Source organism: Macrotis lagotis, chromosome 3 (assembly GCF_037893015.1).
Source record: "Macrotis lagotis isolate mMagLag1 chromosome 3, bilby.v1.9.chrom.fasta, whole genome shotgun sequence".
NCBI classification, from domain to species: Eukaryota; Metazoa; Chordata; class Mammalia; order Peramelemorphia; family Peramelidae; genus Macrotis; species Macrotis lagotis.
The window spans coordinates 84,284,731-84,309,236 of record NC_133660.1 but is presented as its reverse complement, the minus strand read 5'-3'; the positions used below and the strand labels follow the sequence as shown (position 1 = coordinate 84,309,236).

The 24,506-nt window shown below is 36.1% G+C and overlaps 1 protein-coding gene across 1 annotated transcript in view; it reads right to left on the bottom strand.

Annotated features, from left to right (window-relative positions):
- Window positions 1–24,506, bottom strand: part of HPGD (15-hydroxyprostaglandin dehydrogenase) — a 52,599-nt gene that overhangs the window by 9,247 nt on the left and 18,846 nt on the right. Inside the window, exon 4 of the mRNA XM_074228943.1 lies at window positions 21,079–21,175. Coding sequence (XP_074085044.1) covers window positions 21,079–21,175 — 97 coding nt within the window. The remainder of the gene's footprint in view (window positions 1–21,078; window positions 21,176–24,506) is intronic.

Sequence of the window (24,506 nt, the reverse complement as noted above, 5' to 3'; positions counted from 1 at the left end):
GAAGATTATTTCATTTTGCCTCAATAAAAAAGTTTAAAATCTATCTTTCTAAGAACAGATGCACGGTATCTAGAAGTTTCATCTACTTCTTTGATATGATGGTAGCAAAAGACCAAACTGACTTAAAAATTACTATCCCAAGGTCAAAATTCTGAAGTTGTAAGGATCCTTCAAGATCATCAAATTCAATTTCTTTTTCAGTTTCAGAAAGAGAAAATGATTTGCCCCAAAGTCATCTAAATAATAACTAGTAAAAGTCAGTATTTGGATCCAGGTCTTGGGGCTCCAATAGAAGTACTCTGACCAGTGAGTTAAATAATATTTATTCAACACTGCTCTAGAATAAGAAAAGTAGGGCTTCTATTTAATCCAGTGACTTTATTCACCTTGTCTAAAATAATCTCTTCAGATTTGGGAACTGCCATTACCCCAGAGAAGAGTTTACACAGAGATAAGCTAGTTGACACAGCCACAAAATATACAATAAATCAGAATGTTTTTCCAACTGAAAAAGTAATCTATAGGCTGGCAGAAATGCCTTTCAAAGAACAATTTGGAATTAATTTCTACTGTTATAAGGCTGAACTTCTGAACTCACTTCACTCAATATTTAAGTATGTAGTGAGTGAAATAAAGTATTTCAGATACAAGTTTTATTCGCTCTTTCTTAAGAGGGTAGAGACAAACTCATTTCCCTCACGTGGCATAATTTTAAAGACATTCCTGCTTCTTTAGGAACTTTTATAAACTGTTGAAGGATTTTATTCTAAATATGATGAGGTGTGATGGTCCATAGCCAAGAGAATCTGAGTCAAAGCTGGAAGGGATCTTGAGGGTCATTTTGTCCAAATCTCTTATTTTTTAAGAGGGAAAAAAAGCCTGGAGAAGCATGACTGTGTGATTCTGAGGAAGCCACTATTGGGTTCAATGATCCATCTTCTGAGGTTCCTTCCACCTCTAAAACTATGATCCTAAGGTCAAGCTGCTAGTACCTGAAACATACTCAACTTTTCACTACAGTTCCATGACTCTTTCACTTGTGCCATATTTTGATTCAGTTCTTTAACAAGATGAAGAATCCATGGCTAAACATAGTATTTTAATGCCTGGTATGAAGGAAGTGAAATTTGGCAGTCAAAGGAATTAATGTGATTTGAAACTATATAAAGGGAAGGATAACTGCTGAGATGGTTTTAAAGAGGGTCAGTCCAAGGCTCAAGTATTAAGTTGAATTCTAGGAGCCACCATTTAGGAATGATATTGGCAACCTGAGATGTATCTAAGGAAGACAATGAGAATGATGAAAAACCTACAGTCCATCTTATATGAAGAAAACCTGAAGAAAGTGGGATGTAAGAAACTCAATGGAGTCATGACAATCTTCTTCAGACATCTGAAGGGCTCTGATGTTGTAATATTCTGCCTCAACTTAAAAGAAAGATCTAATAGCAATGAGCACAAATTGTCAAGAAGTAAAATGAGGAATAATTTTAGGTAATATTCCCTAATAAGTAGAGTTTTCCAAAAGTAGAATGCACTTCTCTAAGGTTTTTAAGCAGACAACCACTGTAAAACACTGTGGTGAAGTAACTGCCAAGTTAAAAAAAACCCAAACAAACAGGGAATCATCTACAGTCAAAGGATATTAGTTCAAAAAGATATATTATGTAAAAAAGGTAAAGTTACATTCTAGTTCATTTTTTTTTTCTGTCCTTAATTCAGGAGTTCTTAACCTGGGATCCATGGACTTAAAAAGAAAAACAACCTGTTTTTGATTACTTTATTTCAGTATATCTGGTGATGGATGGTGGTAGTAGGGTGGGTGGGGGAGGTCAGTAGGGGTAGGGGGACAATGATTAGAAAAGAGTCAGAAGGGAAGAGAAAGAGGATTTCCAGGCATGAGGGAGGGACAGCCAGAGAAACTGCCAGAGGTAAAAAATGGAGGATCTTGTTTATGGGACAGCCACAAGACTATGAATATTATCACTTCAACAAAGAGACTATCTTGGTCTTAGAGCATTTTATGGAAATTTAAAATGGAACACACAGAAAACTTGGTATCATTAGGCTCAGTACTACAAACTGACATCTGGTTCTGAGACCAAGACCCTAACATGCTTCTTAATATGATTTAACTTCAAATATTTTTCTTCTTCTGTGCAAATGAAAGGACTACTAAAAATGTTGAGCACAATGCCATTTTCTAAAACAGAATATGCCCCCTAATTTGGAATATCCTTTGGGCTTTTATAAAAACCTTTTTTTGTTAAAGCTTCTCACTTTAGATGGTAAGCTAAGATAATCTCCCCAGTTTTACAGGAATTAACAAAATTGCAAAGGTTTTAGAAAATCCAAATTCATTTCTGAGATGAATTTACAGGTCTGGTCCTGTAATCTTTACATAGGCAAAACTCCCAGTAAAGTCTAGATGGAAAGATTTGGTTATTAAACAACACAGTTCAGTGTAACAACAGCAGCATTATTCTAAGTGCTTTTAGTTTTGAGTTGATTTTTAATTTTTTTAACAAGATTAAAATCTGCTTAAGAGGCTATTTAGTAAGGCCTTTCAGTGAAATGCTTTTCTAAAGTCTCAAGAAGTTATTACTCTGGGTCCTCAAAGACCATGTTAGCAATAATAAAGTTTGGCAGATCTGACAAAGTCAGAAAGATTTCAAATAAGGTGCAATGCCATTCACTCTACTCGCAGAACCAGCCTAGGCAAGTTTCAGGAGACACTTCACCAAAATTTAGTGAAGAATATTGTAGCCACAGCAGTTAGTGACCTGTTTATTAAGGCATGCTGGGGATGGCAACCTACCTTAGTGAAGGGAATGAGATAGAAATAACATGATCATAAATCTTTTGAAGTAGTCAAGAATTGTTAAATTAAAAAATAGGCAATCATCTATATTCAATGCATCAAAAGATGGAGTTGTTCTAGGTAAAAAGGTCAAAATGAAAAAGTATTTTTTACATTTTTCTGACCTTACTTCAGGGGTTCTTAAACTGGGGTCGATGAACTTGTTTATTTTTTGTGTGTTTTTTGTATTCTATTTTATTTTCTCCCCAGTTACATGCAAAAACAAGTTTCAGCATTCATTTTTAAAATCTGGGAGTTCTGAATTCTCTCCCTTCTTCCCACCTCACTTTCCCTCACTGTGAAAGCAAATTATCTGATGTAGGTTAAAAATATGTAGTCATGATAAACATTACCACAATAGTCATATTGTAAAAGTAAACATAACTCCACACCCCCAAGATTCAATCTGCATTCAGACACCAACTAGTCTGTCTTTGGGATGGATAGTATTTTTATCATAAGGCCTTCAGAATTTTCATGGGTCACAGCATTGCTGGGAAAAGGTAAGTCATTCACAGCTGACCATCCTACAACATTGTTCTTACTTTGCATATAGTATGTTGTTTTTAAAATAACTGTATTTAAGTATACCTGCCCACTGAGAGGGTTAGTGGTTAGAGTACAGTTTAACTCCCGCTTAACTAGTCACTTAACCTATCTGCCTTCGTTTTCTCCTCTATAAAATAGGGATAATAATAGAAGCTATCTCCCTAGGGTTTTTCTTAAGATTAAATGAGATCAATATATATAAAATACAAACTCTAAAGAGCTATATAAATTCTAGCTATCATCAGCAGCAGCATTATCACCATCAGCATCATTGTTATTCAGTTATTTCATAATACTACATTTTATACCATAATTGACAAGGCTTTTAACCTAAGTCCAGTCATGAATTTATTGTGCTTCTGTTTATCTTCTGAGGTCTGTATTAAGATAATTTTAGAGGCTCTTCATCAAATTGCTAGTTACCAAGTGGTTGAGACCCCCACTCCTAACCCACTTCAGCAACATTGCCTTTTAAGGGGTGGCAGACTTGTGATTTGAATTGGTGAGAAGAGTGATAATGCAGATGAAAACATGGATCATTAGATCAATTAAAGTATGAAGAAAGAAGACTACAAGAAACTGGAAAGCCCTGAATTCAAGGCTTATTTATATCCTATAACAGCTACATACATGATCATGGGTAAGTCAAAGAATATCTCTTTGTTCTAAGCAATTTTCTAGAACCTAACATAGTGCTGGAAATAAAACTTTTCAGAGACGAAGCTGGTTGGTTTTGGAGAGAGTAGAGTTAGTTCTTTATACCAATGAATACTCTCCATTCTCAAATATATTAAATAGAGAAGATGAAATTTCAGAAACATTGAAAAAAACCTCAAATATAATTTTCATACCATTACTCCAAAATTAGTACTATACCATTTCACATCAATCTAAGTGAAGAGTTAAAAACAAAAGCCTAGAATTCTATAGAAGAGAGCAGAAAATTAGCATGAAAGAAGAGCCAAGATGGTGGCAGGAGAATAGCCTTTCCCAGGTGCTCTCTCCAAAATATTTCAAAACCTTAAAATTATGACTCTGACTAAATTTTTTGAGAGGCTACCCACAGAAAGATCCAGTGAAGCAATTCTCCAGCCCAAAGTTAATCTGGAAGATCGTCTGAAGGCTCTGTTCCATGTAGTTTGAGAGGGTGGCAGCATGCTGGAGCATTAGGAGCTCCAGCCATCCAGGAACAGCCTGTGGGGTGCCTGGGTCCCTTGGAGCTAGCTCTAGAAGCAGTTTTCTGACTTGCCAACCCAGGGAGCACCAAACACAACTTGGAAGATCAGCAGGGAAACTTCTGTCAGTACAAGGGCAGAGTGTGGAGCCCCCAGTGTGTATCTCTGTGCAGCCCAGATTCCAGGAAACAGAAGTAGACCCACAGAACCATCCAGTAGGTTGCTGCACAGCAGCTGCTTCCAGAGCACTCAGTCCAAGGAAGGTAAAGGAGTAGGGGAGACTGTCAAAGTCTCTCCTCTGTCCCTGGGGCTTTGTCCAGATTCAGATCCTGGTCACAGTCTGAGTCCCCATACTATCATAAAGCAAGTAACCTCCTCATAGCCACAGGTCAACCTTGGGTGCTTGTGGTCATCCATAGTCTAAGCACAGGCCGAGAGAGCAGTCAGAGCCTCTCATGAGACCTTGAAGAAACTGAGGTCCTTGTGGGGGTGTCCAAATAATACTCAAAACCTCAGGAAGCACCCCAAAAACCAGGTCACAGGTTGGGAAAATGAGTAAAGAGAAAAAAAGTAACCTTGACCTTAGAAAATTATTTTGGTCCTGTGGAGGATCAAAACACACACTCAGAAGATGAAAAAGTCCAAGCTTCTGCATCTTAAAGACTCCAAGAAATATAGAAGTTTGACTCAGGTTATGACAGAGGTCAAACAAGATTTTGAAAATCAAGTAAGGGAAGTTAGGGGAAAAATTGGGAAGAGAAACTGGGGGAAATATAGGAAAATCATGAAAACTAAGTCAGCAGCATAGTCAAGAAGATCCAAAAAATGATGAACATTTAGGGGGTGGCTAGGTGGCGCAGTGGATAAAGCATCGGCCCTGGAGTCAGGAGTACCTAGGTTCAAATCTGGTCTCAGACACTTAATAATTACCTAGCTGTGTGACCTTGGGCAAGCCACTTAACCCTATTCGCCTTGCAAAAAAAAAAACCCTAAAAAAAATTTAGGTCAAATGTACAAAATAATCCAAAAATTTAATGAGGAGAAGAATGCCTTATAAAAGAAGAATTGGCCAGATGGAAAAGGAGATAAGAAAGCTCTCTCAGGAAAACAAATCCTTCAAATGTAGAATGGAGCTAAAGGAAAAAACAATGACCCTGCAAGGAATCAAGACACAATGATTCAACACCAAAAGAACGAAAAACTATTAGAAAATGTAAAATTTCTCATTGAAAAAAAAATCTGACCTGAAAAATAGATCCAAAGAGACAATTTAAAAATTATTGTACTACCTGAAAAATCATGATCAGGTCAAAAATACTTGAAATAAAAAAAAAATCCAGGAATATTATAGCCAAGTTCCAGAACTCCCCAACTCAAAGAGAAAATATTACAAGCAGCCAGAAGGACACAATCCAAATACTGCAGAACTACAGTCAGGATTACACAGGATTTAGCAGCAGCCACATTTAGGGCTCATAGGGCTTGGAATATAATATTCCAGAAGACAAAATAACTTGGAATACAACCAGGAATTAACCACCCAGCAAAACTGAACATCCTTTTCCAGGGGAAAAGATGGACTTTCAATGAACTGGGGGAATTTCAAATGTTCCTGTTGAAATGAGCAGAGATGAACAGAAAGTTTGACCTTCAAATATAGGACTCAGGTGAAGCATAGAGAGTGGAGGAGAAGGGTAAAATATGAGGGAATTCATGATGATGAACTGCATGTATTGCTGTATAGAAAAAAAAGATACTGACAATATTTATATAAAACTTCTCATTTAATAGAGCAGGTAGAAGAAACTTTTATAGATGAAGTACAGGAGAGAGCTGAATTTGAAGATATAATATATTGTAAAAAGAGTCAATGGCTAAAAGAGAAATGTACTGGAAGTAAGAGAAAGGAGAGGTGGAAGAGGTTAAGATATTTCATGTAAAAGTCAAGAAATAGCTTTTGCAATGGCATGGAAGGGGCAAAGTAAGGGGGATTGAGGGAGCCTTCATTCTCATTGAAAATGGCTCAGAGAGGAAGCAGCATACACACTCAATAGGGCATAGAAATCTAGAAGAAAAAGGAGAGGAAAGGGGACAGGGGGAGATGTAGGTGATAGAGTAGAGGGTAGATCATGGACAGGATAGTTAGATAATAACACATTTTCTTTTTTACTTTTTGTAAGGGGATGGGATTGGATAGCCTGACTGGGGACCACAGGGTTGGGGGTATCTGGGGTGGGATGCAGGCTTGGGGCCTCCTGGCCCTAGGGCTAGTACTCTGTCCACTATGCCACTCAGCTGCCTCACAGAATACTTTTGAAGACGGACAGAGTGAAAGGAGAGAGAAATAATAAATGGTAATGGGGAGGAATGGATGGAGGGAATTATAATCAGCAACTGTGAAAAAATATGGAGGACTCATTATGGACTTATGATAAAGAATGCGATCCACCCCAGTGACAGACTGAGGCACATTTTTTTCCTTTTCTTTCACTTTATTTCTCATAAGGTTTTTTAATTTTTTGTGGGGAGGGGCATTATGTTTACTCTTATAACAAGAATATTTTAGTAATGTGTAAATAAATAAAAATTTAAAAATTTTTTAAAGAATCAGCATGAAGAGGAAATTGACTTTTTTCCTTTATTGATTTTTATAACTTTATTCTCTTCTCCAGAGTTTGCATTTTTAAGTCCTTTTCATTTCCTATGCTGTCAATGGTTGTCATAAAATTTATAGTGCAATTTAAAAATAAAAACATGCAAAAATATTACTTTTCAATAGCAATTTTGATTCTGGGCAAATGTTTATTTTAGCTCAGAAGCACCATTAATGAGAATAATCATAATCATAATCATAATAATCATAGCTATTATTTATATAATGCTTTAAAGTCTGCAAAGCACTTTACCTATGTTAACTCATTTGGTTCTCACAATAACCCCAAAGAGGTGCTATTCCCCCCCTTCCCATTTTACAAATAGCAAAAATTGGAAGTAAGATGGGTCATGGAGTTAGTGAGTATCAGCATTTGAACTCAGGTCTTCCTGACTTAAGTCTAACACCTGTTTTCACTTAGCCACCCCTATGGCCAACATGTCTCTCCCCTCCCCGCCTTGACAGTTTATATATGCTCTATCTTAAATTCCATTTATTTGTTGACTTAGTAGGACTGATTGCTAGGTTAGGTATTTCCCATATATTTAAGCACACACAGATTTCTGACATTCAAGTCGTGAATTGTCTAAAACTTGAATATCTGTAAACAGAGAAAGCTTCAGAGCATAATTCACTGGACCTTTCCATGATGGGTCTCCCTACCTCCTAATGAAATATTTCTCCTCTTCAATCTCTATACAGCTGTAAAGTAACATTCATAAAACACAAGACTGATCAGTCCTCTCTGTTGTTCAAGAAGCTCTGTTGCCATTCAGTCATGTCTGACTCTTCATGACCACATTCGGAGTATTCTTGCAAAAGATATTGGAGTGCTTTGTCATTTCCTTCTCTAGCTCATTTCACAGATAAGGAAACTAAGGCAAATGGGGTTAAGAGACTTGCCCAGGGTTACTCAACTAGTAATTGTCTGAGGCTGAATTTGAACTCAGGAAGAGGAGTCCTTCCTGATTCCAAGACCAACAATCTATCTTCTGTAGCATCTAGTGCCCTCAAGAAGCTTTAATGGCTCCCATTTGTCTTCAAGATAACATACAAATTTCTGTTTGGCTTTTAAAGCTTCTATAATCTACTTTGCTAGATTTTTTGGTACATTCCTCTTCTTAGTGTAATGTATATTGATGAAGTTAGTCCATTTGCTGTTCCTCCTCTCTCATTCCTTGGAAGGCTGTTCCCCATTCTTGTTTCCCACTCACAGAATCAGGAGAGACCTCAATAAGGCCTTGTTTTCCAAGCTCCTTCCCTACAAGAGGCCCCTCCTGATCCCACTGTCCTACCCTACTTATTAGTACCTTCTCTCACTGAAATTACTTTAAATATATCATATTTAATGCAACACTTCTTTGGCTTTTGTCTATATCTCTAATACCTACCACTGCCTGGAATTGGCCAATTATAGTTGCCTAATAAATACAATGAATTAAATTTAATTCAATTTCATATTTTAAGAATACTCCTAAGCATGTTAAGCATTTGATATCCAGGGAACATTCCAGAAGGATTAGAACCATTTTTCCCCAACAATTGTCCTTTACCCCTTTCTATCAATTATAAACAATTGATAATACCTCCCTATGTCACAGAAGATACCATAAAGGGGCATCATCCCCACATGACTCTAGTGTTTTTTCCATGATAATAACTGATGCATAGGGGAATTGAAAGTTTGCCAAGACTTTATGTATATGACCTCATTTGAGCTCCCCAGCTGGTACTACAACTGTGATCCTTGTCTTATTGATGAGGAATTGTTAGGTTCTAACCTGTTAAGCATCTTTCTCATATCAATGTCAGTGGCATTGTGCATAGTGAGCTTGACCAGAGTTATCAGGAAGACTTGAGTTCAAACCTAGTAACAAATACTTTCTAACTCTGTATCTTTGGTCATTTAACCTTTATCTGGCACATAACTTGGTATCTGCCTCAGTTTCCCCAACTGCAAAATGAGAATAATAATAACACCCCTCAATATTATTGTGAAGATCAAATGAGATGATATTTGTGCTCTCCACCCCCCCATAAAGCAAAGCAATGGCTTCCAGGACAGTGATCTCAGACTATTAAGGGAAGGACTGTGCCATAAAAGGAAAAAATTAGAGACTATAGTAAAGAAAGAGTCAAGAGACCTTGATGTGCCCTTTAAATCACAATTAGTACTTGCCAGCCTACTTTCCCTCTGCTGGGGTGTTCTTGATCATATGAATTAAAAGAACCCTTTGAGGATTTTTAGGTTTGTTCATATGCTCAATGTTCCCTTTCCTGCCCCCCCACCTCTTCATATTTACCATAAATTTCTTCCCTGTTCATTTGATTGTCATGGGATGCCTATGACTGTCTTCAGTTCTGCCAGTCTATCTTAATTATTTCTTGTACATACCAGAGTCCTTTAGTGTCCCAGTTAAAAGCCTGGTAGAGACAGCTGGGTTGGGCTGGAAGATTAATGAGTAATGGTCAGTGACGCAGAGAGAGTACCAAATACAATTAAGGAGTTTAACCAACAGGGAAGTAGGTATTGGGGTTGAGTAGTTGGTTACTCAGCCATGCTGAGGGAAGGGCATGCTTCATTCTGGAGATCTGGAAATCATACTGATAATTTGCCAGACCCAGAAACTCTTCCACATAGATGTCTTGTCATCAGTAAAAATTACCCAAACAGTTTTTTATTCTCTGATGGAAGTCAGATGGAATCCTGCACTTGAAGTCAGAAAGACTTAGGCTTATATCTCACCTGTGAGGATGACTAGTTGTGTGACAAAGAAGGGAAGGACGGAGTTAGGAAAGAAGGAAAGAAATGAGAATAGGAAGAAAAGGAAGAGAAAAAGGTAGGGTGAAAAGAAAGGAAGATAGAAGGAAGAGAGGAAGGGTAGTGGAAGGAAGAAAAGATGGAAGGAAATTTAAGGGGAAGAGGGAAGGAAGAAAAAGGAAAGGAAGGAGGGAGGAAGACTATTGCTAAAATGAATGTAACAGCGAGGTTTGGGCAAGGACTAGTTTGAGGAGAGCAGAGATAGTTTGCCAAGGTTTTTCTATTATTTCACACTCCTGTACTTCTTTCTCCATTAGATCAGTTAGTTGTCACCACCTATCAGGAAGAACCTGGTCCAGAGGAAATGAGATTCAAGATTGCTAAATTTCACTTTAGTATACCCAAGGAGGAAGGTTGAATGGAAGAGGCATCATGTGGTACTAAGATCTAAGATACTCCTAGGAACCTTGGGACTGCAAGGGGCAGAAAGAAGATATTATGTAGGGTGAAATTAAGGACCCCCCAAAAAGGCAGTGAGTCCAAAATAAGGAGCAAGGGACAATGAAAAACTTGCACAATTTTGCAGTTTACTGGGCTCTGTTTTGTGAGGTACAATCGATATTTAATCAAGAAGCAACTTGAAGCACTAGCCTCAATTAAATAACCAAAAAATCACCTTAAAAGAAAACATCACAATATTGAAGTGAATGCTGAATTTCAAATGATATGCATAATTTGTGAAAGATAATTCTACATATGCATTTCAAAGCCTGAAGGTGTGATAGGGAAGAAGAGGACCTTATTATTCAAGAGCTATCCTGTAGAGAGGCTTGGTTTTGAGGAAGAAGGATCTGCATTTATCTTTCCAGCTCCTCTGTCACATACTGATTGGATGGCTTTGGCAATCACCAACCACCCTCTCAGTGCTCCAGGCAATTATTTTAACACTATAAGCTGAATTGCTTAGGACTGCAAGAAGGAATTCAATGGAAATTCTTTATGCTGATCAAATCACAGGCCCAATAAATAAAAAAGGATACATGCACGTTACCCACAATTATTATTAAATTGATGTTGGTAGGGAAGAATATAAATATGTAAGTAAGAAAGAAAAATGCTTTATCATTTAGGGGTTGTAATAAACATATGCATACAACAGATTCATTGATTCAGAGATGGAAGAATACTTAGAAATATAAGAGACTATAACCTCTTACTTCACAAGTGAGAGACTAGAGCCTAGAATGATCAAGTAACTTGTCCGAGGTTACATATTTAGAAGAGGGAGAATTTTAATCTAGATAATTTTAACTACAAATCCTATACTTTCTCTACTGTACCATATATGTATATATGATGATGTTTGTCCTTCATTCTCAAAGAAAGTTTTGACAACAGGGAGGTGATGCCATGATAAGCATGTGAATTGGATTGTATTTGAGTGAGGGGGGTGCAGTGTTAAAGTCACCAACCTCACTTTTTCCTCCAGAGAAACCTAGTTCCAGGGGCCAGATATGGATCAGGACAATTGGAGATGACCCTGAAAGGAGGCATCAGGGTAAAGTGACTTGCACAAGGCCACACAACTGGTAAGAGTCAAGAGTCTGAGGCCAAGTTCGAATTTCCATCTTCTTCCAAGGTAAGTGCACCATCCACTACTTCTAGTTGTACACAGGTAACATGTTCTAAAGATATATCTTCTATAAAGTTCCTCCATTACCTCATTGTGGATCAAGGTTTTGGTCACAGCAACTAATAAAGGCTAATTTACTAAAGAATTGGGATCTGTATCGTGGGAACACAGGCTATATACTAACGGCACCACCACCTGGACAGTCTCAGGAGCTGGCATGCTGCCATGAGAGATAAGGTGTGAGGTCCTTGGGAGCTGGACATTCCACCCCACAGCCCAAGGGTACAAGATACAGCTGTGTTTTACCACCTTCCCCCAACGTACCATACCCCCTTATCCTGTAATGCAAGACACTGCACATTCACACTGCTTGTGTCCCCCCATTCCCTCAATTTCCTTTGTCCTTCTCCAGAAGACCTAACAGTATATATGTAGAAGCTAAGCAGTGATAAAATTGAGCTGGAGGCATAAGGCAGTGGTGGCCTGACTCTTTATTCTCAGCTCCCCTCTGGGATGGAGGTCGTCGCTGTGGGCCCCAAGGTGAAGCAAGCCACAACACTATGACTCAAGGGAGCCATATAGCTTCATCTTGATGAAATTACTGAAATTACTTATATATTACACATATATCTGTTTTCATATAGATATAGATACATACATGTAGTAATATACACATATGTAAGATATAAATATATTTAGAAAGAAATATTTTGTTGATAACACTATATTAATATTACCATATCCCTTATACCATATATTAAATGTGAAATCATGCTTTATAATCCTAGATGCATAAATGTGTACACCCATACACATAGTTACACAGCTGTGTAACCAGGCTAGATAAGAAAGAATTGCATAGAATAACTTCCACATTCTTACTTGTAAATATCTACTCTGATATTTGACTACAGGCAAAAAAGTGCTTCAGAACATTCATAACACAGAGCTAGTATTTTATCATCTAAGTATTTCACTGGAGGTTTGTCAAAACATAATGCAGCTTTGGGAATAAGTCCCCACCTACAAAGCTTAGTGCCCAAATTTCTTTGTGCTGTTCAATCTGCAACTGGAATACATTTTCTTTGACTTCCAGATGGAGATAGCAGCAGGCAATGTTAATAGACCAGAGCACATTTCTAATTAAACTTTTAACTTTAAAGCTGAAAGAGACCTTGGAGACCATCTGGATCAATGATTCTGAAACTTGTTTTTTGCCCTTACAGCACTTCTTTTCCCTGATAACTTGCAAACATTGACTGTTTAAGTTGTCAATGCTTGTGGATTTTTGGGAGATTTTCAATGTACTCTTTCTCCTTGGGAAGAACAGCCATTTTGCTGAACTCTGTAGAATTCAAGGTCTGATGCATTTTAAGCTTAGGAGTTATGTGCAATAAGCAAGATTTGCTAATTTTCCAAGAATTGTTCTTTCCATATTATTTATACTGGGTAAAATTTGTATTAATCAAAAATAATTTAAAAGTTTATAACAGTACAATAATATGATATGTAAATTTTCTAGCACACCTTTTGAAACTTGTAGCATATTAGTGTACTTTGGCATATCCTTTAAGAACCACTACTACAAGCCTAATCCTTTGTTTTTCAGATGAGAAAGTTGAGTCCTAGACAGGGTTAATGACTATTTAAAAAGGGAATGAGAGTAGATGTTTGACTTCAAGGCCAGATGTGATCTTTTCTGATCAGCTTTGAGGGGGATGGGGACAAACAGATGAGAATCTGCTTTTAATGACCTTAAAAGACAGCAATTTGGACTTCCAGTGCCAAGATGTCAGAATAAAGAAAAGAAGGCTGCCTCTGTAAGCCCTCCCAAATTCCCCCTCAAACAACTAGAAAAGCACCTCAGAATTGCTCTAGGAGCAGGGAAGTAGCTTACCAGCACTGCAAGAAAACTCTGTCTCATTGATGTGAGAAGAGAGACAAAGTCCAAGAACAGCAGCATCAGCATCAATATCCAGCCTCACAGAACAGAGTCTGGGCTGGGCAGAGGGGGGAGGGGAATCCACCAAGACCCCACTCTCTTGCAAACCAGTAGTTCCCTAGGCAAGTAAGCAGTTTGTGTGGCCAGCATGATGTGACCCCCACCTCCAGCATCAGCTACCAGCAAGACTCTGTCTCTAACTGCTGGCCAGTAGTGAAGTCCCATCCCTGGGCTGGTCAACAGTGAGACCCCATCCACGGGGCTGACCCAACAGCAGGGCCCCACCCCTGGGGCAGATCAGATCTCCTCTAGAGTATAAAAAACTTAAAAGTAAAAAAAGTAAAAAACTTACTGTTATTATAGCAACCACCAGAGGAACCACCTCTGAAGAAGGCCAGTAGCTAAATCTCAAAACAAGTTGGAAGCTAAAAGGGAGGCCTCACTCCCCCAGGATAAGTCAAGAAAGCAGGGAAAGCCAGAAGTAAGATCTTGATACTCAATACAAAATCCTTGGAACATGGAGGCAGGAAGGTGGCATAATGGATAGAGCATCAATCCTGGAGTGAGGAGAACCTGAGTTCAAATCTGACCTTAGATACTTAAAAATTACTTAACTGTGTAGCACAGTCACTTGATCCCATTGCCTTGTAAAAAACAAACAAAAAGAAAAGGTCAGTGAAAACCCAGGATCCAACTCTCACATAAAAAATGCTAAGTCACAAAAAAGGCTGAAAAAAAATTAGCAAAAAAACAAAGTCTCAGACACTTAATAATTGCCTAGTTCTGTGGCCTTGGGCAAGCCAATTAACCCCATTTGCCTTGCAAAAACCTAAAACAAAGAGCTTGACTGCAGAAAATTACTATGATAATAGGGAGGATCAAGGCATAAACTTAGAAGAGGACAATAGCATCAAAATGGTTACATGTGAAACCTCAAAGAAAAATGTAATTTGGTCTCAGGCCCCAAAAGAATTCCCAGAAGAGCTTAAAAAGAATTTTTAAAAAAAAGCAAATTAGAGAAATAAGAAAATTTTGGAAAATTAAAGAGAGAGATATGCAAAAGAACCATAAAAAAGTAAATAGCATGGAAAAAGATACACAAAAATTTGAGGGGGAAAATAAAAAATAGAACTTATCAAATGGAAAAGAAAGTACAAAAACTCACTGAAGAAAATAACTCCTTAAACTTTAGAAATAACCAAGTGGAAACTAATGACTATGAGACATAAAGATATGGTAAAACAAAATAAAAAAAAAGTTTAAAAAATTTAAAATGTGAAATTTCTCACTGGAAAAACAAGTGACCCATAAAATATATCCAGGAGGGATAATATAAGAATTATTAGACTACCTGAAAGCTATGATTAAAAAAAATTAGTAATCTGGACAACACCTTTAAAGAATTTATCAAAGATAACTGCTCTGATATATTAGAATCTGACAGTAAAATAGAAACTGAAAAAATCCACTGACCACCCCTGAAAGAGCTCTCAAAAATGAAAACTCCCAGGAATATTATTGCCAAATTCCAAAGCTTACAGAACAAGGAAAAAATACTGCAAGATGTCAAAAGGAAATAATTTTTTTTTTCGATTTTTGCAAGATCATAATGGGGTTAAGTGACTTGCCAAGGGTCACACAACTATGTAATTATTAAGAGTTTGAGGTAAGATTTGAACTCAGGTCCTTGTAACCTCAGGGCCTGTGCTCGATTCACTGCACCACCTAGCTGCCCCTAAAAAGAAATAATTTAAATATGAGGGAACTATATAAGGATTTCACACACATTAAAAAACCAGAGGGCTTAGTATATGATATACTGAAAGGAAAAAGAGTTAGGATTATAACCAGGAATTATCTCTTTAGCAAATTTGAATCTAATCCCAATGCTATAGAAACTATTTGGAAAACTAGGCAAAAGAAGTCCTATAAAGTTCCTTTTATGATTGTAAATATGGTGTTGATACCTAAACTAGGAAGAACTAAAACAGAGAAAAGAATAATAGACCAATTTTCCTGATGAATATTATGCAAAAATTTAAAATAAAATACTAGCAGAGATTACAGCAATACATATCATAAGGATCATTTACATAAAAATGTAGGGCTAGTTCAATTTTAGGGAAAATATCAGCATAATTGACCAGTAACAAAACCAACAGAAATCATATAATTATCTCAATAGATAGAGAAAAAGCTTTTGATGAAATACAGTACCCATTCCTATTAGAGTACATAGGGAATAAATGGAGTTTACTTTAAAATAAGTAGTATCTATCTAAAACTTTCAGCAAGCATCTATAATGGGGACAAGATAGAAGTCTTCCCAAAGAGACCAGGGGTGAAGCAAGATTGTCCATTATCTCCTCTGTTATTTAATATTGTATTAGAAATGTTAGCTGTAGCAATAAGAAGAAAAAATTAAAGGAATTTGAGTGATGAGGAAGCAAACTATCACTCTTTATGGATGATATGATGTTATGCTTAGGAAATCCCAGAGAATAAACTAAAAACCTACTTGAAATAGCATTGTTACAGGAAACAAAATAAACACATAAATCATCAACAATTCTATATCTTACCCACAAAGTCCAGAAGTAAAAGAGAAATTCCATTAAAACAGCTATAAACAATATAAAATATTTGAATGTCTAACTGCCCAGATAAACTCAGAAACTATATGAACACAATTACAAAACACTTCACACATACAAAATCAGATCTAAATAATTGTAAAAGTATTAAGTGCTCATGGGTAGGTCATGAGCCAATATAACAAAAATAACAATTCTACCTAAAATAATCTATTTGTTCAGTGCTATATCAAACAATTAAACTATCAAAAATATTTTATAGAGTTCAAAAAAAATAACAATTCATTTGGAAGAAGAAGAGCTCATAGGTATCAAGGGAATCAAGGGAATCAAGGGAAAAAATGCAAAAGAAGGCAGTCTAGTCATACCAGATCTCAAACTGTATTATAAAATACCAATTATCAAAATAATCTGATACCAGCTAAGAAATAAGAGATGTGGATAAGTGGAATAGATTGGATACAAACTGCATTAATGTAAATGACCACAGATATAATTTAGGTTGGCATAGTAGAGAGGGGCAGCTAGTTGGTGCACTGGGTAGAGTACCAGCCTTAGAGTAAGTAAAATGAATGCAGACAAAGTTAAAAGGAAAAGCAGAAAACCAAGAAATTCCAACAATTATCTCTGATAAAGGTCTCAATTCTCAAATATATAGAGAATGGAGCTAAATTTATAAAAATAAAATTAATTCCCCAGTTAATAAAAGGTCAAAAGATAAGAATAGTTCTCAGACAAATAAAGCAAAGCTATCTATAGTTATATAAAAAATGCTCTAACTCAGCATTGATTAGAGAAATAGAAATTAAAACAATACCAGAGTTCATCTCACATCTATCAGAGTGGCTAATATGACAAAAAAGGAATAGATTAGATGTTGGCGGGGATGCAGGAAAACAGACACTAATGCACTGTTGAAAGAATTGTGAGCTAATCCAATCATTTTGAAAAGTAATTTGAAATTATGCCCAAAGGACAACCAAACATAACTTCTGATTTAGCAACACCACTGCTAGGTCTATATCCCAAAGACATCAAAAACTACTTCTTGCAGCTCTTTTTGTGGTAATTAAGAATTAAAAATCAAAAGGATGCCCATCAATTAGAGAGGAGATAAACAAGTTGTGGTATATGATTGTAATGAAATATTAATTGTGCTGTAAGAAATGACAAACAGAATGACTTCAGAAAAAACCTGAAAAGTCTCACATAAACTGATGCACAGTGAAGTTAACAAAAGAACATTGGATATTGTAACAGTGATATTGTTTGATGAAGAACTGTGAATGACTTAGCTATTCTCAGCAATACAATGATCCAAGACAATCCCCAAATACTAATGATGAAGCATATTCTCCTCCTCCAGAGAAAGAACTGATATTGATTAAATACTGACTGAAGCATGTTATTTTTAATTTCCTTTTTTCTTTTATTTACTTCTTTTATAAAATGACTAATATTCAAATATTTTACTTAATTGCACTTATATAACCTTTAACTGTTTGCTTACTGTCTCAGGAAGAGAAAGAGAAGGGGGGGAGAAGGAAAGCAATAGAATTTGAAACTCAAAACTTTAAATAAAAATGTTAAAAAATTGAAAAAAAAGAAAATGATTCTGCACAGTAGTCACTTTTAATGATAAATTGTAGTTTTTGAAAATTATTTCATGAATCCATGATAAGCTTCAGAGACTGGGAAAGATTGGCAGCTGAAACTGATTTTGCCGTAGCTCCGAAAAGATGTTTAATTTTTTTCACCTTACAGGAATATGAATGACCTTTGAAGAAAAGTCTAATTCAATGACTAGGCATAGATAGGAAAATTGAAACTGAATTAAGGGAATTATCCAAACAACTAAAGTGCCAACTTTCTTCTACCACTCAACATTATGGAAAAAAAAATTAAATATCAACACAAATAGTAGCCTGAATTTTCTATCTTAGCAATTTAGAATATCTATTCATCTCTCAATTTTACATGGGCAAATGTGCTTTGTAAGATCATATATTGAGAACTAAAAGGAACCCAAAAAAAGGCTATAGATTTTAACCTGACACCAGGAAGGCTAAGTGATTTCCCAAGGTTAAACAGGTAGAAAGCAGCATCGATAGCATTTGAATTCAGATGGTCTGACTTCAAAAGCAAGCCACTTTCTCCTATATCATACTGTTTCCATACAACTAAGTTATATAAGATCACATGTAACTGTAGACTTAGTAATTATCACCAATAGTTTGTTATGGATTAATCATATGGGTGGTGGGTAGAAATCTACCCACTAACTGTTAGGCCAATGGTTTCCAATCTGTGAACTGGTAGGGAAGGGGAAAAGATGGTTCAAGAATCCATAGACCAAGCAAACATTGTCCTGCTGATCTTTAATTAGCTTCAACAAAATATACACCATGACCCTGTGGAATAAATGAGCAAACATACCTTCTATAGACTGATGAATACGTTTCAAATTTGTATGTATGAAGATAGAGATAAAAGAGGAATTTCCAAAAGAAGACACTTCATTACCAATACATATGAACACCTGTTCTGCAAGGTCCCACACACCCAAGGTCACACAATCAGTGCATCTCAGAGGTTGAACTTGAACCTATTTCTTCTTGACTTCACAAGTGACTTTCTTCCACACCCCATTTCCTCTTTTCAGGCAGTACCAATAGAATAGATAATGTTGTGAAAAATAAAATATAAATTCATTTGAAAATGCTACTGGAGTTACAGAAGGGGTTTTTTTTGTTAGGATTCAATTTATTTTTCAGTCAATAGATACTGGTTATATAAAAGCTATCATATGGGAAGATCTGCAAATATTTTTTGCAATAGAAAGAATTATCATATCAGAAAAAAAAACTGTGGGGAAGTATTTTAAGTCCAGAATAAAAATAAAAATGAGGGGCTGTGGAATTAGGGCTTACCTCTCACCACTGCCTCCTATGTAGCTTCTTTCCTCCCTCTAGGAAACTTCAGAAAAGTATACTGGCAAAATCTGGCTTTTCCTACATCATATAGACATATATATTCCCTACTCTCCATTTATATATGCATCACTCCAATTTAGACCCTCACTAACTTATCTTTTATCATTTCCAACTTTAGCTACTGAAATGGTCTTGTATTTGGCCTTCCTATTTCAAAATCTTTTTTTTTTAGGTTTTTGTGAGGCAAATGGGGTTAAGTGGCTTGCCAAGGCCACACAGCTAGGTAATTATTAAGTGTCTGAGACTGGATTTGAACCCAGGTACTCCTGACTCCAGGGCTGGTGCTTTATCCACTACGCCACCTAGCCGCCCCATTTCAAAATCTTGGAGCAGCAAGGTGGCTCAGTGGATAAAGTGTCATGAAGTCAGGAAGAGTCATTTTCATCAGTTCAAATCTAGTCTAAAACACTATCTGTGTGACCTTGGACAAGTCACTTCACCCTATCTGCAATCTATAAAATGAGTTGGGGGAAGAAGTGACAAACCAGTTCAGTATCTCTGCCAGGAAAACTTCAAATGGGGTCACAAAGAGTCACACACAACTGAACAATGCAAAAAATTCCTAACTCTTTCCAACTTTCATACGTTAGTTGTCAAAGTGATTTTTGTTCTAAATTATCTCCTACTCCATAAACTCCAATAGCTCTTTGTTAACACCAGGGTCAAATATAATTTCATCTTTATCTCATCCTACATTTCTGTTTGCTTATGTTTCATAGTGTACATACATAATTATTAGCGCAGTAGTTTAATTGTAATTTTTTTATTTTTATTTTTTTTTATTTTTGCAAGTCAGTGGGGTGAAGTGGCTTGCCCAAGGCCACACAGCTAGGTAAGTATTAAGTGTCTGAGACCATATTTGAACCCAGGTACTCCTGACTCCAGGGCTGGTGTTCTATCCACTGCGCCACCTAGCTGCCCCTATAATTGCAATTTAAAAATAGACTAACATACATAAATCTGGGTTTGTGCTCAAATATTTTTTGCTAATAAGCTCTGCTGGAGCCAGTTCTAATTGCCTCTAAAGAGCTGGTTGTTAAATCTTGGCATTCAAACCTTGGACATAGATAAAAGCTGTAATTGCAGGCTTGATTTATTGTTGATTTCTAAATAAATGATGAAAAAATATTAATGTAGAATAAGCTTAAAAATATGTCACATAGACATTTTTTCTCCCCCCCCCCCCAAGAGCTAGTTGTTAAACATTCACCAGCAAGGGTATACAACCAAAAATTTTAGAGCTCACTATTCTGTACAATCACATATTGGCTGACTCTAACATCATCTGCTAACTCTTAACTTTACATGGAAATCTTGAGGATCTGCCAATTCATCAATCATCAAGTTTTTTTTATTTTCAAAATGATTTCACATGCACTATTTTATAGGATGCACATTAATCATTGAAAAGAATTTGTAGCAAGTGCTTTTAACCTAGGATCCATGGATAGATTTCAGGATGTCTGTGAACTTGAATGGGAAAAAATTACAGTTTTATTATCACTAACCTCTCTCTGAAATTTAACATTTCCTTCAAAAATGAATGTAGGCAAAATATTTTCTGAAGAGGTACCTATACACTTCCATAGACTGTTAAAGGAACCCTGACACGAAGAACGTCTAGAACTCCCGTCTTGGAAAAAAATCACCCTCTAACTGCTCATGACAGATACAGGCCCACAAGTTCAATATACAAAAACAAAAGTACAGTGCAAACCAAGGACACGATGCAAATACATCAATACACAAGACCATTAAGAAAATACACATTTTTGTGGTTCCTTTTCAAATGGATGTCTGTCTTTTGGAAATGCAAATAAAAGAAGGCACAGGTGAATGGTTTGAAAATAAAATACACTTTAATATAATAGCCAGGAAGAAAAAATGTCTTTCTATTTCCTTTTATGGTTTTTCTTACCTGCCAGAGATGACATGTTGATAATGACTCCTCCAGCACCTCCATTTAGTTTACTCATGTAGTCCAGCCCAAGATATGTTCCACTAATCACAGAAACCTAATAGAAAAAAGGAGAAATTTATGTGTATGTGGATTTTGCCAGTTTCTGTTTTGGCAGGGTTGGTGAAGTAGATAAAGCACTTTCATATTTCAAAATGTCTTTGAACATTCACTGAAGCAAAAAAAAATCAATCATTTCTAAAGCTGAACTTTAAGTGTACCAAATAATTACAGTACTACCATGCTACTATAAAACTTAGTCTGATGGATGTAAAAAAGACTCTCTGATATTTTTCACAGGTTTTTTAATTTAGTAAAATGAATATTATTTGTAAAGTATTTTGCAGGCCCTAAAACACCACAAAAATGCTAGTTATTATCATCATCCAAGTCAACATTTATTTTGCAGAAGAATAAGAAAATGAGGGTAAGTAGTTTAGCCAAGATAGCAGACTTGGGATTTGAATTCAGGACTTTTGACTCCAAACTACTGCATAAAATATATTTCATATATACATATATATAAATACATAAATATTTGTTTTAAAATACTTGTTTTCACTGGAAATATTATTGTGTTTTCCTAATCTTGCAGGGAGTAGACCAATTATTTCAAAAACCCAGAGAACCCACAGATCAAGAATTATCAAATGACCTCATATCTTTCTTTTCTAAATTTTGCTGTTACCTCTTGTCATTCTGTATCCATATTCTAATATCATTATGTTTCTGCCTCCTGACAACTTCTTCAGTTCCATTATGCCTGAGTTCTGTATCTATAGACCAGGAACCATCTATCGATTTACTTGCTCAAGTCCAGGTCACTGTACTCTTCTTGCTCTGTGGCTAGAATTTAAGATTTCAGCAAAGCCATAAACAATTTGTGAAGTAAAATTTATGCCTAAAATATAATTATCTCCTCCTTCTGTTTGGGATTTCCTCACAATTGTGATTCAGTTTTGGGAGACAAAAACATGTTTGAGATTTCATGATACATACTTATATTTATCTGACTTTCAAGTTCTGAATAGAGAGGAAAATGATCTTTAATGAGTCTAAAGAGGTGAGTATTTGCTTTCCTCTCTGACACAGTTATTGTTTTAAAACTTTTTAGGGTTTCCCAAACAAGCACTCAGAGAGGCTTGTCTTTCACAGTATGAGTTTTGAAACACAAATTTAAATCATTGTCCTGTTGATTTGTCAATTTGACATTAAGCTAACTGTAAGGTAAATGAGCAAACCCAGAGGACCATCCCTCTCTCCTCTATCCCATGCCAAAACATACAACTTAATTGCTTTTATAAGAGGGAAGGAAAAATATATAGAAGGATAGAATTACCAAAATCTGTTATATCCTGCCAATTTCTGCCCAAATTTCCTGCATGCCCAAACAACATCTAGGTACTATATTGAATTAGCACTTTTCTTCTTACCTCCAACTATTTTCATGGATTGACAACTTGATTGACAGACAATTTCCATATTTTCAAATACGTGGGCATATATACATATATACACATATATGTGTATATATATATACATATACATATATATATATATGTATATATGTTCTAGATGTGTCAGAGGAGGGATTTGAACCCAGGTCTTCTGCTTTTAGGACCAAATCTCTCTATCCTCTATTTCAGGCTACCTCTGCCTCTAAACAATCATTTTCTTACTGTTCAAATAACAAGAGTTGTATCTGACTCTTTGTGACCTCATTTGGAGTTTTCTTGACAAGAGACTACAGCAGTCTGCCATTTCCTTCTCCAGCTCATTCTGTAGATGAGGAAACTGCATTAAACTGAGTGAAATGAATTGCCCATTCATTCTCCTAGTAAGTGTCTGAGGCCAAATTTGAAATCAGGGCTAACTGACTTCAGGCATGGGTGCTCTATCTGCTGCGGCCTAATCAATCATTAACAAAGATATTTCAAAGTGATTTCGTATGATTTGACCAAATGGAAACTTTCCTGGAGAACTGAATGAAATTTTGGTCTCAGAATCACAGAAGCCTGTTTCAAATCCTAACTCTGTGATTATGATTAAATCACTTAACCTCTTCAACTTTCAGTTTCTTCATCATCTAACCCTATTATTTTGGTGTCACAGAGACTACTTTAGATGTGAATGAGTTTTCAAAGCCTTGCATGAAGAGCATTAAAATTTGGTTTGAGATATTTTCTGTCATTTTTTCCCCTCTATCATAATCCCTCTCTTTCTCTCATTGTTTTGCCCATGGTGAACAATTCTCTCACAGATACCGCAAGACAAATAAATATTCTTGATAGAATTCCTAACATTCAGTCTTAGGAGAAACCTCAGGTGCCATTCTTGCTAACATATCTTGCCTGAAGTAGGTATCTCCCTCCAGCATCTTACTATGTGGTCTTTCGATCTCTGCTTGAAGATATTGAGCACAGAGCCCTATATGCTGTCTTGACTCTATTCATTTCATTTTTGTACAGTCCTAAAGTTAAAAAGTTTCTTCTTAATGTTTATGAAGATGTTCCTTCAGGGAGAGGGGAAAGTATTTTAAGTCCAGAGTAAAAATAAAATTGTAAAGAAATCTATTTACTTCAATGAGCTAAAATCTATCTCCTAATGTCAACCTCTAGCTATCTCTATTCAATTAAATTGTATTCTTTTGAACTTAAAGATCTTTACCTCTCTGAAAAGATGTGTTAGTAAATGTTTAATAGAAGGCTGGAGTGGGGATTATGAATGACACCTTTAAGTTTAATGCGCAATAGTAATATTTTCTCCATCCATTTCCTAAGTCTAGATAATCAACAAAATAATAAATGGACCCTTGATTTATAGAGCTTACAGATTTCCTTGAGGTAAAAAAAGTTCACACTGAAAATTTCACAATTGCTCTCCTGGGTTGATACAAGTAGGCTCCAACATATCTACCCCTGCCTCTATTTTCTTATGCACAGTAGTTTACCCACCACTATAATTTGCCAATTTGTCATTTCCCTTATCTCTTCTTTCAACTTCCCTTTTGGGTTATCCTATAGAATCAAGACACTAAATAAGTATTTTCTTTTATAGTGCCCCAATTGTATGACCTTATTTCTCCATTTATTTAGTTTTTCTTATCTTCCCAGTTTTTGAAAATGCTGCTTTTATTCAGATATGTATTACCCTTTGCTTCATTTTTCCTGTTCCCTGTTTTCTCATTCTTAACTTCTCATTCCATTTTTAACCTCTATTTTTCTTCCTGGAACTGCCTGGAAGTTGATGGGTCACACTGACCTCATATAGGCTCTAGATAATTCTTTGGACTGTGTACAGAGTGGATGCTATTGTATCTTCAGGGAGATATCTAGCCTATCTCGAGAGATGTTCAGAGAACTTATGTAGCTCCCCTGTAGCAAGGCGCA